Here is a 15890-nt window from a genome sequence, read left to right on the forward strand (position 1 = left end):
AATGTATGCCGATGAATGCCTTTTTTGTTGTTTTGTTTGTGCGTGTTTTTTATGTTTGTGTATGGTTTAGTGGATAATGCTATACATGTTCCATCCTTACCCAGTATCCCCACCCCCAATGACGAGCACATCCTTATCCTTAGCCGATATATGTGGAGCGACCTTAGCGTGTCCCCCCGCAGGTCCCGCCTGCTTCTTCTGCCAGCCCTCGAGGAACTCCATTGCGAAGTGTATGCCGTTTAGTTGCCGGCCCTTGATCGGGAGGTCACGTGGCCAAGTGGCACCCGTGCAGAGGACCACTGCGTCGTATCTGAAGAAAATAAAATATTAAGCTATTGCATAGCTTCTATCGCAGGCCTTGAGCGCAGGGACCGAATCCAGAAATTTAGTAACGAAAAACCTCACGCTCCCCACTCCGATGGGCACGGAGGTGTGGCTTGAAGGCATAGCATGCAATAGCTTTACCGCGGCAGTCCCCGAGTGCCACACGTCTTTTTTTTTTAAACAATCCACCGCTGCGTCGTATTTATTAAGAACAGTAAGTAAACAAGTAATTTTTAATGGGCCTTTTTGAAACTGTCAAAGTGGCTTCTAGCAAGAATCTGAAGACCTTTTAAAATACAAGTCATATTTTTGTTGTGAATTCACAGGAATAAAATACTTGTGATTAGCTATTAAAAAGGTATAATGAGACCAGTCGACGTTTATGTGTCTATTTTCGTATCTTATTTAAAAAAATCATTATATTACGAAATACATTTGAATTATTAATTATACATTCTGTTACTGCTAGAAGCACGTGTAAGAGCGGCCGTACACGGGCGGCTCGAGCAGTTAACGGCTGAGCGACGTACACGGACTGCTCGAGCGGTCGATACAAACCGCGCAGTTGACGGCTTGAAGCAGTCGCGACGGCTCGAGCAGTCCGTGTACGGCAGTGAACGAATGTCCATAGTTTACCGCGCGGTCGCGGCTTCGAGCCGTCTCAACTGCTTAAAGCGGTCCGTGTACGGCCGCCCTATCTGTGCTATGCTATACACTCACTCGTTACTGATACTGCTAAAAGCACGTGTATCTCTGCTATGCTATACAACTCACTCGTTACTGGTACTGCTAGAAACACATGTATCTGTGCTATGCTATATTCATACTATTTATACACTCACTCGTTAGCCAGGTCCACAGCAGAGATGTCCTTGCCCACGTCCACGTTGCACTTGAAGGCGATCCCCTCAGCGGCGAGCAGTTGCAGGCGCCGAGCCACTACATCCTTGCCCAGCTTCATGCTGGGGATGCCGTACTGCAGCAGCCCGCCGGGTCTGTCGTTACGCTCGAACACGCTCACTAGGTAGCCCGCCTGGGAATATAAAATATTTTTTAAGTGGGACTACACAGAGCGAGCAACGTCGCAAAGCAATTACTGCGCGAAGCAACTCGGTCTTTGTGTCAATAATCGGGTCTACACAGAGTGAAAGGCATCATGAAGCAGTTAAGATAGCGCGTGTGTGGCCGCTTTCCGCATCCGAGCTACGTCCACATTGAACGAACTGCTTTGCGCAGTAATTGCTTCGCAAAAAGTTGCTCTATGTGGGTCCGCTTAGTGAAGATGTTTTGTATTAATAAAAATGAATTTTATGAATAAAATAACAAATAAAAAAATCAATAGAATATCTCATTAAATGTTAGGCAAATTTGAGGTGGTTAACTGTCAATTTCAAAGTAATTTAAAATCTTACCTTATTCAACTGGTGTGCACAAGCCAGACCCGCTGGTCCGGAGCCCACGACGGCCACTGTTTTGCCGTTGCGGTTTGTTGGAATCTACAATTCAAATATTTTACACATTAAAAAGTTTATTTTATATAAAACCATAAACGAAGTATGATTCGCAAAAGCAATCATGTAAAAATGTAAGAGCTTTTATCGTATTTAATCCAAATTGAAAGCCTTATTTACTATTTTATTTGAGCGCTGTTTTTATTGACTACAGTGTACGTGTGCATACGCGTTTGCGGGCATGTGTGCGTACATGAATGTGTGTATCTGTATGTGAAGAAGTGATAAAATTATGTTGTTTATGTTTGTATGTTTGTTTGTATTATGTTTGGTTGTTTTTAATCACCTCAGGCTGCAGCCAGCCGCTCTCAAAGGCGTGGTCAATGATAGCACACTCGATGTTCTTGATTGTAACGGGCGGCTCCGATATACCGAGCACACACGCGCCCTCACATGGCGCGGGACATACGCGGCCCGTGAACTCTGCAATAACAAGTTACATTGTATCTTATTGATTGAAAAATAAAAGAGTATCAAATATATAAATAGTTCAGTATGTTATTAAATGCATTGGAGATTGAATTTAAGATGTATTTTTTAGATCCAAGCTGCGAACAAATTTCTCTTTAGGCGCATTGAGAGTAAAATTTCAATTCGCGTCATGGCAATAGCGTCACGTCAGGCAGTAAGGCGACGATTTTAGTATCTTTTTAATCTTGCTAAAGAAGTTTCACATCTGACACGTGTGCTCGACACACACGCTCTTTTTTACATTTAAACACTTCTTCTATAAAATCCTTTTTAATTATTGTTTAGCATATTATGTTGGTAAAATTCTCATCGTACAAAGTTAAGCACGCACACTCACCGGGGAAGTTATTCGTCTGCAGCAGCTGCGCAAGCGCCTGTTTCCAATCCGCCCTGTATATAAGATCGTTCCACTTGGGTATGATGTTCCCCAGTGGACATCCGTGCTGGCTCTGACAGAAGGGAACTCCGCAGTCCATACACCGAGCCGCTTGTACTCGCAACCCGCGACGAACATGCGCGAAGTTGTATATCTCGTCCCAGTCGCGGAGACGCTTCTCCGCGGGACGGTACATTGATGTTTCGCGCGGGTATTTGATGAAACCCCTGGGAAATTGATTAAGTTTAAGGAAAATAATACAGACATTACCTAACTAATAGGCTTTTTAGGGTTCCGAACCACAGTAGGAATAAACTTTGCTATCCGTCATTTTTTTCTTCTTTATTTCAAATATGAATTTAGTTGTGTGTGTCTACATACGAAATATAAAATCATTATAGGTTTGCAGGATACATAAAGAAATTATGTTTCAATTAAAACTATGATCAAGTGATAAAAGATGTAGAATCAGTCGTTTTTTTTTTTTTTTTTCAATATAAACATGTCACCCACCTTGTTTTATCCAAGATCTTTTCGAGATTCTTCTTGTCGTTTTCAATGTCCCTAACAGCCTCTTCAATATCGACGACGCCATTTTCCTTTCCATTGGTTTCAGTCCTCGGCGCTTGTGGTTGTTTAAGTGCCAATTGTTTAAGTGCTCGTTGATATTCGTATGGGAACACTTTGACGAACTTCTTGGCTGGTTCTGGCCAGGTTTCGAGCAGCTCTTTAGCGATGATCGAACTGTGAATAAACAAGAATAAATGTGTTAATGTCGGCTGAAGGCCCTCTCTTAGTGGACTGTAGTGGTGTGGGGGTTTGCAAATAATACAAACAATTATTTCTTCATACGTAGAGGGCCAGGGTGCCGAGCCGGAGCGGAGTTATTCTTCTTGCCTTTTCATTGAAGCGCGGGTGGAACTGGAATGCCGTGACGCAACCGGTTTTGCGTCCATATTTATATTTTACGCGTTATCCCCTCCACTCCGGCTGGCCACGCCCCTTACCTCACTCTTTATTTCTCAATCATTTATTTTTACATTGTTTTACAATTTTATTGTGTTCATCGTAATTATTACAACATATTATTTTAATATTACATCCATAATATACTCCGCCAGCGCCCCGTTTAGACTGCGCGCACAATTCTTTACAAATTTTCTTTTATACTACCCCGTCCCCCGCTTCAGGTGTATAAATATACTGCGGGGGACGGCGTGTGCGCTCAGTCGCGGACGTGACGCTGTCGCATGACGAAATACAATAATATCAATTAAATCCTAATATCACACAATTAAAATATTCATATAACATAAAGAAAGATATAAACATTCACTAATTCACATAATATACGAAAGACATAAACATTCAATAATATTATCTTAAAAAACACAAACATTTACAATCTACAATTAAACATCTACAATATCAAATCAAAATATAAACATTTACTATTCTACTAAACAATAATAACCTTTCAGGCATAAGCCTTCATAAATCTTTACGCAATAGATAACACGAATAACTTTACGTACGAACTGTTACTTATTCTTTACTATACAGATAATCCTTCAGGCATAAGCCTTCAGGATTTTATACTGAACACTTATTTTACTTTACTAGACTAGTTAGATAGTTTGCTTTACAAAACATAAACTTTTCAATATAACTAGAACAAATACGTATTAATTTTCATACTAATTACTTTATAAGCCTTCAGGCGTAAGCCTTCAGGATTCTAACGTTATATTTACAATAAATTAGGTACTTTACGGTTTGTCGTGCACATTTCTCCCGCCGTCGCACTCTGCGATTTGAACTGGTAGCACGACGATCTTCTTGGTGGGCCGCCGGAGGATTCTGCCGCCGCTGGTCTCCACGTCGACCACTCGTACCTCGCCGTCCTTGCCGGGATACGTGGCGACGACTCGTCCTCGGGGCCACGTGTTCCTTGGTTGATTGGAGTCGCACACGATGACCAGGTCGCCGATCTTGGGGGCCGCGCCGCTTGCGTGGGGCTCCCGCCGCTGTTGGAGTACCGGCAGGTACTCTCGCACCCAGCGTCGCCAGAAGGTGTCGGCGAGCTGCTGCGCGCGCTTCCAGTGTGTGCGCGCTGTTGTTTGGTCTTCCTCGATGGTGCAGGGTGGCGGCACGTAGCAGTTGGAGCCCAGCAGGATCATATTCGGTGTGATGGCGGGCGGCACGTCGGGTGTCACGGCCACATGAGTGAGTGGGCGTGAGTTTACGGTGGCTTCTACTTCGGCGAGGAGTGTGGCGAGCGTCTCGTCACTCGGGCGCTGCTCGTGAAGCGTGTGGCGTAGGGCTTCTTTCACGGTGCGTACCATGCGTTCCCACGCGCCGGCCATGAATGGGGCGGCCGGCGGAAGGAAGCGCCAGCTGATGCGGCGGGCTGCTGCTTCTTCTTCGAGTGCGGCCCACGCGTCCGTGAGCTCTCTGTTGGCCGCGCGGAAGCACGTTGCGTTGTCACTCCATATCTCGGCCGGGCAGCCGCGCCGCGCTATGAAGCGGCGCAGCGCGTTGATCGCTGAATCGGTGCTGAGTGACACGACGACCTCCAGATGTATGGCACGCGATGTTAAGCACGTGAAGAGGGCCACGTAGCGCTTCTCTCGATGGCGGCCGACGGTTACCTCTTGCGGGCCGAAGTAGTCGAGTCCGGTGAATGTGAATGGGCGCGCGTGATGCGCGAGGCGTGCGGCGGGCAGGTTGCCGGTCGATGGGCGCGCGGGCTTCGCGCGCAGCAGGCGGCAGCGCGGGCAGCTCTTTAACACCTCCTTTGTCGCGGGTCGTATTCTTGTTATCCACAGTCTTTGTCTTAGTTCGTTTACTACAATCTCGACGCCGCCGTGATGCAGTTTTTCATGTATGTGTTGTATATAGAGCTGCGTATACTTGTGTTTTCCGTCGAGCACTGTCGGGTTTGCGGCCTCTGCCTCGATCGCGCTGGCTTCATTCACTCTTCCTCGTAGTTTCAGTATTCCGTTTTCGTCTAGGGCGACACTTAATCCCGCTAGCGGACCTTGATATTTTTCAGTGAGCGGGTGTCCTTGCTGTAGTATCGCTATCTCTTTCCCGTACGTTGCTTTCTGTGCTAGTTTCACAAGTGTGTTTTCCGCGGCGCGTAGGTGGCGCGCACTTAATATTCTATATTTTCTTTCTTCATTGTTCGGACGCGAGACGATTTTTTCATTGTTCTTTTTCACATTTCTTTTCCATGTCGCGTCTTTTTCTTCATTTTTTCTTGTACGTTTTCGACGTGTTGCATTGACGAGTTGTTTGGGGCGACGACAGAGTTCGATGAATTGCAGTACGCGGGCCGTTGTGCGCACTAGCCGTGTCCATTGTGAGAAGCGCTCGATGTCGATGAATGCGGGGGCGGGGTCCGACGTGTTCAGCGCGCCGCATTTTTCTTTTTCTTCGCCCGTGTCGGTGATGATGTTTTCTTTCTTCTCAACCGGCCAGTCGCATTCTTCGTAGCGGAGGAAGTCTGGACCGGTGAACCAACGGTGTTGCGGGTCGAAGTCAGCGGGGGTGTTGCGTGTAGCGTCGTCCGCCGTATTGTGCGCCGTAGGGACCCAGCGCCATTCATCCTTTTTCGTGAGGTCTTCTATTTCGGCTAGCCGGTGCGCCACGAATGTTTTATATGTACGTGGCTCGCTGCGTATCCATGCAAGTGCTGTTCTTGAGTCGCTCCAATACACTTTTCTTTTGAAGGCGAAGTCGTGACCCTCCTCGACTGTTCGTGTGAGGCGTGCTCCGAGCAGGGCGGCTTGCAGCTCTAGACGTGGGATCGATATCGGTTTCGTGGGCGTGACCCTGCTTTTGGCGGCGGCGATCGCGATGTTTATCGATCCGTCGGCGCGCGTCGCTCTTATGTACACGACTGCTGCGTATGCTTCTTCGCTGGCGTCCACGAATGTGTGTATTTCTCTCTCAGCCGCGGGTTCGTAGTCATAGCAGCGTGGGATGCGGAGCGCGTCGAGATGCTGAATATTCGCCACCCAGTTTTCCCAGCGATGTTGTAGCGCGCCGGGAATGGGGTCGTCCCAGCCGGTGTTGTACTTCCACGTATCTTGCATTATTCTTTTCGCCGGTGTGAGGATGGGCGCGATGAGGCCGAGTGGGTCGAAGACCGACATGATGAGACTGAGGGCTTCTCTCTTCGTAGGTGTTCGCTTATTTTCGATTATTTCCTGTGGCACACGTTTTGTGTTTACGCGAAAACCGATGTAGTCTTGTTTCACGTGCCAGAGTAGTCCCAATGTTCGCTCTGTCTCGCTCCCGCCGATCTCGACGGTGGTCGCCCCGGTGTTCGTAAAGTGTCTTATCGCGTTTTCATTGTTCGATGCCCACCCACGCAGCTCGAAGCCGGCGTATCGATGTATGCGATCGACGTGCGCCGTTATCTCTCTTGCTTCATCTTCGGTCGCGTAGCTATGTATATAATCGTCCATGTAATGATTTTCTTGTATCGCGCGTGCGGCTGCCGGACTCTCGTGCGCGTGTTCTTGCGCGTTTCTATTCTTGATGTAGAGTGCGGTGCACGGTGATGAAGAGGCGCCGAAGATGAGCGATGTCATACGATATTCATCGGGCGGCCCGTCGTCGCGTCGATCGCCACGCCAGAGGAAGCGTAGCGCGTCACGGTCTTCTTCTATAATTTTTATCTGCATGAACATTTCCTTGATGTCGGCGGACACGGCGATTGGATGTTGACGGAACTTCATGATGACGGCAGGCAGAGATTGTAGCAGGTCGGGCCCGGGCAGCAGCATGTCGTTGAGAGAGCGGCCGTGTGACTTAGCGGCCGCGTCGTGCACCAGACGAATCTTCGCTTTGTCCGGGTTAATCACTGGAAAGTGCGGGAGGTACCACACTCTCCCGCCGGTGGGCGGAGACTGCGCCCTCTCTGCGTAGCCGGACGAGAGTAGATTTTCTATTCTTTCTTCATATTGTTTCTTCAGCTCTCCGTCTTTGTCCAATTTCTTTTCTAATGTCTTCAATCTTTTCAATGTGTCGCCGTAGTTGTTCGGTGTATCTGCGGACTCGTCTCTCCATAGGAGTCCGGTTTCATATCGGCCGGACGGCAGGCGTTGACTTTTCTTTTCCAATATACTGAGTGCCTGCTGCTCCGGGTCGCTGCGCTGTCGCTTGGGTTCGATGCCGATGGATTCTAATTCGAAGTATTTCTTCATCATATTTTCGAGTGTGTCAGGTGACTTCTCCGCTTCCGAGAGATGAGAACAGAACAAAACTGGGTGCTTGTTCGAGGAGCGGCAGCCGTGCAGGACCCATCCTAATAACGTCTTCGAAGCGACGGGCTGATTCCTCTTGCCGTGCCGTAGTTTTCGCGTTATAATGAGCTCCCAGTTGTCTTGCCCTATCAGCAGCTTCGGTGTTGCATTTTCATACAGTAGGTCCTCTTGCAGGTCGTGCAGATGGTTGCAGCGGGCGATGTCACTCTCGCGGATGGACTGCGTGAATGCGTGGAGCTGGTGCACGGTGCGGGCGTTGTCTAATGCGTATTCTTTTTCTTCATGTCGTCCTCGTACTCGTGCCTTCACTCTCTTGCTGTATTCGTGCTCATTCTCGTGCCCATTCACGCCTTGAATTGTGATGGACTCGCGTGGCCCGTCGAGACCCAGCTGCTCTGCAAGCGCCGTTTCAATGATGGTCACCGTGCTTCCCTCGTCGAGCAGCGCGTACGTGTCGCATTTTCCTTTCGGTCCCATGATGGTGATGGGAGCGATCTTCAGATACGCGCGGCGGCGCGTAGGTTGCTCCGACGTGGCGCTGTTGATGTTAATCGCTGATACTAGGACTTTCTCTTCACTGGCTTGCGGTTGCGCTGTCTCTTCAATTTTCTTTTCCGCTGTCTTGGTATGGTGGAGCATCTTGTGGTGCTTCATGGTGCACCCGTTGAGGCCGCAAGGACGAGCGCGGCATGTTGCTCGTTGATGTTTGCTTCGAAGACAGCGGAAGCACACTCGATATTTCTTCGCTATTTCCCATCGTGTATTTACGTCGCTGTTCGTAAATTGTCGACACTCGACGAGTTTGTGCTCTCGCTCGCACATCGGGCATCTTGTTTCTCGCTCGCTCGCGTCGTTCGTTGCGTAGGCTCGCTCCGTCCTTTTCCTTGTTTCTGTATCTAATGGAGCGTAGCTGGAGCACTTGTCTGCTTCTTTATTCAGGAATTCTGCGAGCTTTTTCAGTAGCGGTGTCTTGTCGCGTTCGTCGGCAGCGAAGTCGTACCATTTATTCTTCATGATCGGCGTCAGCTTTTCCAGTACCTGCCGCAGCATTTCCGGGCTGTGCAGGTATTCTTGTTTTCTTAAAACTTCGACGGTGGCGACGATATTCGATATTTTATTTGCGAATATGCAGATGTCCCGCGGGTTGTCCGTTACTCGCGGCAGCGACTTGATTTTTTCCATTTCGCCCAGAACCAGCGCGTCTGGGCGGCCGAACCTCCTCTGCAGGGCTTCAATGATTTTCTCGGGTCCGGTGTGCGATATGAGTAGGGCGGTGACGGCTTCTAGGGCTGCTCCTTTCAGCGCCTTTCTCAATCGTGCGACGTTTTCTCCGTCGGTGAATCCTTCTTCAGTTTCTTCATACGATGCCTTGAATGATAGCCACTCGTGACTGGAGCCGGTGAACGTTGGCAGTTCACCGCCGTATCTTATTACTTTTCTTTGGCTTCTTGCGACTTCATTGAAGGCGGTTACAATTGCCGCAACTTCTGGTGACCGCGTGGGCGGGTATTTCTTCGGTTCCCGTGGCCCGTCGTCTTGTTCCTGGCGGGCCCCCCATCCTCGATCTTCCTTGTTGTCGGCGTTCTTCGCTGTATAGCGTGGCGGTGAGAGCTGGCGAGTCGGGTTGGCGGCGGGTGGCAGTGGCTGGCTTAAATGTTGTTCCAACCACGACTCGACCCGTCGTTCCGGTTCGTAGTCCTCTTCTTCCTCTTCCGTTGTTGATTCTTCTTCGGCGCGTATTCTTTCCAGCCGCGCCTTTTCCAGTTCTGCTGCGGCCTTCGCTTGTTCCAGCTTCAGTTCGGCTAGGCGCTCTTTCACCTCCAACTCCGCGAGGAGTCTCTTGCGGGAGGCTACGGAGCGCCGCGACCGCACCTCTGATGCCTGGCGGAGCGTCTTCGAGCGGCGTGCTGGCGACCCGGCGGCGACGTTCGATGGCGCCGCGAGAGCGGCGTTTGTATTCAGGTGTACGTTGCTCGTCGGCGCCGCGGAGGCGGCGGTCGTCGGCGCGTCGGTGTTGTCGGCTGGCGCCGCGAAAGCGGCGTTTGTGTATCCCACGACGGGTGACGGTGCTGGCTGCAACTTGTCGACGGGCATGGTGCTCGGCGTAGCTGGCGTCGAGCTGCTCTTCTCCTCTGTCCTCGTCGTTCTCGTCGCGGTCGTGCAGGTCTCCGATGTCCCCGTAGTGTAGCTCGTTTCTCCCGACGTATTCGTAGACGACGTTCCTGTGGCGGTGGCGGTCGCTTCTGATGCTGATGGTGTTGTTCCTCTTCCGCTCCGGCTTCTCGTGTTCATTTTTCTTCTTATCCGGCTCGAAGCTGACCAATGTTAATGTCGGCTGAAGGCCCTCTCTTAGTGGACTGTAGTGGTGTGGGGGTTTGCAAATAATACAAACAATTATTTCTTCATACGTAGAGGGCCAGGGTGCCGAGCCGGAGCGGAGTTATTCTTCTTGCCTTTTCATTGAAGCGCGGGTGGAACTGGAATGCCGTGACGCAACCGGTTTTGCGTCCATATTTATATTTTACGCGTTATCCCCTCCACTCCGGCTGGCCACGCCCCTTACCTCACTCTTTATTTCTCAATCATTTATTTTTACATTGTTTTACAATTTTATTGTGTTCATCGTAATTATTACAACATATTATTTTAATATTACATCCATAATATACTCCGCCAGCGCCCCGTTTAGACTGCGCGCACAATTCTTTACAAATTTTCTTTTATACTACCCCGTCCCCCGCTTCAGGTGTATAAATATACTGCGGGGGACGGCGTGTGCGCTCAGTCGCGGACGTGACGCTGTCGCATGACGAAATACAATAATATCAATTAAATCCTAATATCACACAATTAAAATATTCATATAACATAAAGAAAGATATAAACATTCACTAATTCACATAATATACGAAAGACATAAACATTCAATAATATTATCTTAAAAAACACAAACATTTACAATCTACAATTAAACATCTACAATATCAAATCAAAATATAAACATTTACTATTCTACTAAACAATAATAACCTTTCAGGCATAAGCCTTCATAAATCTTTACGCAATAGATAACACGAATAACTTTACGTACGAACTGTTACTTATTCTTTACTATACAGATAATCCTTCAGGCATAAGCCTTCAGGATTTTATACTGAACACTTATTTTACTTTACTAGACTAGTTAGATAGTTTGCTTTACAAAACATAAACTTTTCAATATAACTAGAACAAATACGTATTAATTTTCATACTAATTACTTTATAAGCCTTCAGGCGTAAGCCTTCAGGATTCTAACGTTATATTTACAATAAATTAGGTACTTTACGGTTTGTCGTGCACAAAATGTTATAATGTGTGTATGAATAAATATCAAATAACACACATGATGTTGTCTCTATTAGTCAAATTGAGACAGGTAAAATATTATGTAAGATATTGTTATTACACTACATCAATTACCAAGACAAGTATTAAATTTGGTAAAAAAGGACTTTTAATGTTATTCCTTGCAGGTTTAAATACTATATTAGTCATAAAAACAATGAATTCTTATTTTATTTCCTACTAAAATAAATATTCCTTGATTTGTATTCAAACCCTGCAATAAAAATTACATAACAACATAAAACATATTCATAAACTCCATCCCTTACCCAGTATATTCCACAAATTCTTCGAGAAGGTTCTTCACAATATCGAGATCGTCTTGTTTCTCGAGCGGCAATAGTTCCACCATCTCTGGGTTGCACTTGCCTTGCATGAACGAGCCGTCGATGTCGTATACATATGCGATACCACCTGTTTAAAATACATAAATGTAAGTAAAAATATGTTTCAGCTAGCAGTTGGGGTAAAAAAAGATCGATCGTCAAATGTCATTTGAAAAATATAATTTACCAAGAAAACCTTCCTGCTTTATACAATGTTTCATTTCGATAATAAATTGGATTGACTGAACAACTATGACATGACAATGTAGCTCTATATCACCCCTATTCTAAGTTGGATAGCAGAGTATGTACCACTGTTTAATACGTTATACGCTATCTGAGCTGAAGTTTAGCCACAAGTACTACGACAGTATCGCCAACTTCAGCCCGCTATACTATAAGCACGCACCGCTTGTACTCACACGCGGTATCACCACACGGTCACACAATACACAACTATCCAATCTATCCGGACTGAAGTTAGCCACAAGTACTATGACACTATCGCCAACTTCAGCCCAGTATACCGTACCGCTCATGCCCGCAGCGAAGTTGCGTCCAGTAAGTCCTAGCACGAGAACAGCACCGCCCGTCATGTACACAAGATCACCCACTCCCTCAACCACGGTCATACAATACACAACTATCCAATCTATCCGGACTGAAGTTAGGCACAAGTACTATGACACTATGGTACACCCCGGACACTCCATACAAAATTATCGTTTTGACAGTCACATTGTAGAGACTGCAAATGTGTGTGTTAACGCTTTATGGTTGGCACATTTTTGAAAAAAAATTCACGTTTTTCTGATGAAATACATCCGTAAACAGCACAATATCTAACCATTTTCTACGAAAAACGATAATCACAAATCCAAAATAATAAAATTACTTTAAGTCAATTTGATTAATGTTGTCAATCTTCGTTGCGTATCGTCCCTGTAGAAAAATGCGGACCATTTTTAGCCTGATCGTGCGGGGGAGGTAAGTGTTTAATTTTGGCGGGAGGCAGAGAGTGTCCGTTCTGTAGCGTTGAGCTACTATTATGTATTCTGTGACTATGGGCTGAAGTTGACAGCCCACTATACAAGTTCGTACCGCTCATTCCAGCAGCGAAGTTGCGTCCAGTAAGCCCCAGCACGAGAACAGCACCGCCCGTCATGTACTCGCACGCGTGGTCACCCACACCTTCCACTACGGCCACACAACCCGAGTTACGGACGCAGAAACGCTCTGATGCTATGCCCCTGTGGGTAGAAATAAAAAGAGAATAGTCTGGTAAATTTGATGAAAATAAACAGAGGAAAGACGTAAAATTTTCGACAATGCGGGCGGAAACTATACCATAAAAATGAATTTTAAATAACAATTTTTATGACCAGCACATCGCACAATAAGTGAAAAAGTAACTAATTACAACTTGCGACACGATATTCAAAAGAATATACAATATCCACAAACCTGAAGTAAGCTCTTCCTGAAGTAGCACCGTACAGACAAACGTTACCGACGATAACATTCAAATGAGATTCAAATTGTGAGCTCTTTGGTGGGTAGATTATCACTTTACCACCGGACAATCCTTTTCCTGTAATAAATAAAAGTAATTGATGACACTAATTTGTTAATTGAGAATAATTTGACAACGCTAAAATTCGCAAGTTTATCCTTATAAATTCTTAACTCCTAAAAGCAACAAAATGAATATAGAGCAACCAATTGATTACATTTTATTACAGGACAGTACATATTATTTTAAAGGTTACTGTTAGAACGAAAGCTTACTTAAAAAAAACGAGTTATTTATAATAAAATTAACATAGATCGTAATAAAACCAAATAAAAATACAAAAAAACTCACCAACATAATCATTAGCATCTCCCTCCAAAGTGACGGTAACGCCCTTTGACATGAACGCGCAGAAACTCTGTCCCGCGGAACCGACGAGCGAAATGTTTATCGTAGTACCATCTGGTAGACCCGCATCGCCATATTTCCTAGAAATAATTATAAGATAATTAATAAAGAGAAGTAAACGGTATTGAATTACGCACTGTTTCTTAAACAATGTCGTATGGCAAATGTGGATAACAAATGTTTTTACTTTTTACAATTTTATTCCTGTGTTAAATTAGTTACATCAATACTAATATTATAAATGCGAAAGTAACTCTGTCTGTTACGCAATCACGCCTAAACTACTGAACCAATTTGCATGAAATTTGGTATGGAGATATTTTGATACCCGAGAAAGGACATAGGCTACCTTTTATTGCGAAATATGTACCACGGGCGAAGCCGGGGCGGACCTCTAGTAATTTATAATTAATATCTAAAAGGTAGACAAATTAAAAAACTTAATACTTCTACATCTACATAATATTATATTATCTTCAATTATTTCTGTAAAGACAGTTGTTTCAAATCGAAATTGATTTATTACCTTCCAATACTTATTAACTAAGATAATAAACGTCAAATATATTTTTTCATATAAGAATAAGCGACTAAGAAAATCTCTACTCACATAGCAATATGGTAAGACAGTGTGGAAGTAAAAGCCCTGTCTTCATTAGTAATCTTCATAGAGATGTCTATATTTTGTTGAGTGCCGTCTAATATTCCAGCGCATTGCTGGATCACTTGATTATCCAGTCTTTTTTCTAGTTGGAAGTCCTGTACAAAAGGATCATAAGAGAAAATAATTATAATATCTAATATCACTATAATAGCTAATATCATGCGCAAGTTAAGAATTGAACGCAATGCATAATTTACGAACATTGTTGAACGTTCACTTACGCACGAGTACGAGTAATTTTCTTTCTATTTTCGATTCTCAATAAGTTGGCTTGACTTGTATGATAACATTTAGGTTCTACCCACATTTTATTACATTGTAAGTTATGTATATATCATAATAATGAACCTATCTGTATTTGACAGGTCGTCGTATGCGTGTATGGGTGTCGTTCTCGCGTACTTTGAATAGATCTAACTCTTGGCCTATAATGTTTTCAATAACACTTAAGTATATGCTAAAAAAGCCTTAAAACCCACCTGACTCTTAGATCCGCCTACAATATTAACTCCCGGCCGCATATGTAACGCATTCTTCAGTATAAGGCTGAGGTTAAGAGCTCGTGCCTTGTGATTATCGTTGTTTTCACGAACTTTTAGTAGATCCGTACGACCGATTAGTTCTTGGAACCGACGGACACCTACTGATGCCATATGTTCGCGGACCTTTGGAAAGATTCGAGTAAAATAACAATAAAAGTTATTAGTATATTGGAATTGACGGAAAGTACGAAACAAAACTTAGCTTATATAGTTATTGATTACAGCATTTTTCTTCGTTACTAAATAGATTAAACAATCTTATCTATTTCTCAAAAAATAACACCAGCAATAAACAAAAATTGTAAGTAATACTTCAGATATCGTTGTAATTTATGTCCTTATTATACTATACTTTATTTTCAGGGTACAATAATTATCGCATACACAAAATAAACTCACCTCTTCAGCCAACATGAACAGATAATTTATCACATGTTCAGGTTTTCCCGCGAATTTCTTTCTTAACACGGGGTCCTGTGTAGCGATACCCACGGGACACGTGTTCAAGTGGCATTTACGCATCATTGTGCAACCTGTAAATAGGAAAAATATTTTAACATTCGACATGGGAAAACAATATCTTGAGGATCAAAATATAATAGTGCGATTTTTGAAAATATTGAGATACAGAGGATAACTTTTATATGATTTGTATATGTGAAGAAAGCTGGATGGGTAAAACTGCTTCATTACAAATAAAGAAAGCAAGGAATTTTTAAATATTTTTTCAAAACGTAATAAAGTGTTCAAAATGATTATTGAAAAGAAAAATACTTGTTTTTCCGATTTTATAACTTAATATTGAACTTACCAAGCGCAATGAGAGGCGCAGTACTGAAGCCAAACTCATCAGCACCGAGTAAAGCTGCTACCATCACGTCAAAACCGGTACGGATTTGACCATCAGCTTGTACCACCACTCTGAAATATGTGACTTGCTTCAATAAAATTGTTTATGTTTTCAATTTTTATATTCTTTACTTTCAACTAAACCAACTATATATTATATTGCATACATTTTAACTGTATCTGGGTTAAATTACCTATGTATACAAAAATAGTATGTCACAACAGCAAATAAAAGGGATAGG

The 15890-nt window shown here is 44.5% G+C and overlaps 1 protein-coding gene across 1 annotated transcript; it reads right to left on the minus strand.

The window, feature by feature from the left end:
• Positions 1-96: 96 nt before the first annotated feature.
• On the minus strand, positions 97-15674 carry LOC149904359 (uncharacterized). The gene is made up of 15 exons (XM_090107037.1): positions 15611-15674; positions 15199-15332; positions 14737-14922; positions 14204-14352; positions 13537-13673; positions 13137-13263; positions 12774-12922; positions 12205-12333; positions 11616-11760; positions 3196-3426; positions 2644-2909; positions 2122-2258; positions 1737-1820; positions 1167-1357; positions 97-310 (listed from the first exon to the last, which is right to left on the minus strand). Exons 1-15 carry the CDS (start codon positions 15672-15674, stop codon positions 97-99), a joined length of 2343 nt encoding a protein of 780 aa, XP_089963163.1.
• Positions 15675-15890: the final 216 nt, after the last annotated feature.

The sequence above is a fragment of the Colias eurytheme genome, chromosome 11, assembly GCF_061535395.1.
Source record: "Colias eurytheme isolate Ceu_HAF_F1 chromosome 11, ilColEury1 Martin Lab GWU primary, whole genome shotgun sequence".
NCBI lineage: Eukaryota > Metazoa > Arthropoda > Insecta > Lepidoptera > Pieridae > Colias > Colias eurytheme.

Excerpts from the sequence above, each read along its gene's own strand:
- LOC149904359 (XM_090107037.1), bottom strand. The coding sequence starts at position 15,674 with ATGGTAGCAGCTTTACTCGGTGCTGATGAGTTTGGCTTCAGTACTGCG. Across the intron at positions 12,923-13,136 it reads TCAGGAAGAGCTTACTTCAG|GGGCATAGCATCAGAGCGTT; the intron begins GTTTGTGGATAT and ends TTCTACCCACAG. Across the intron at positions 311-1,166 it reads GCTGTGGACCTGGCTAACGA|ATACGACGCAGTGGTCCTCT; the intron begins GTGAGTGTATAA and ends TATTTTCTTCAG.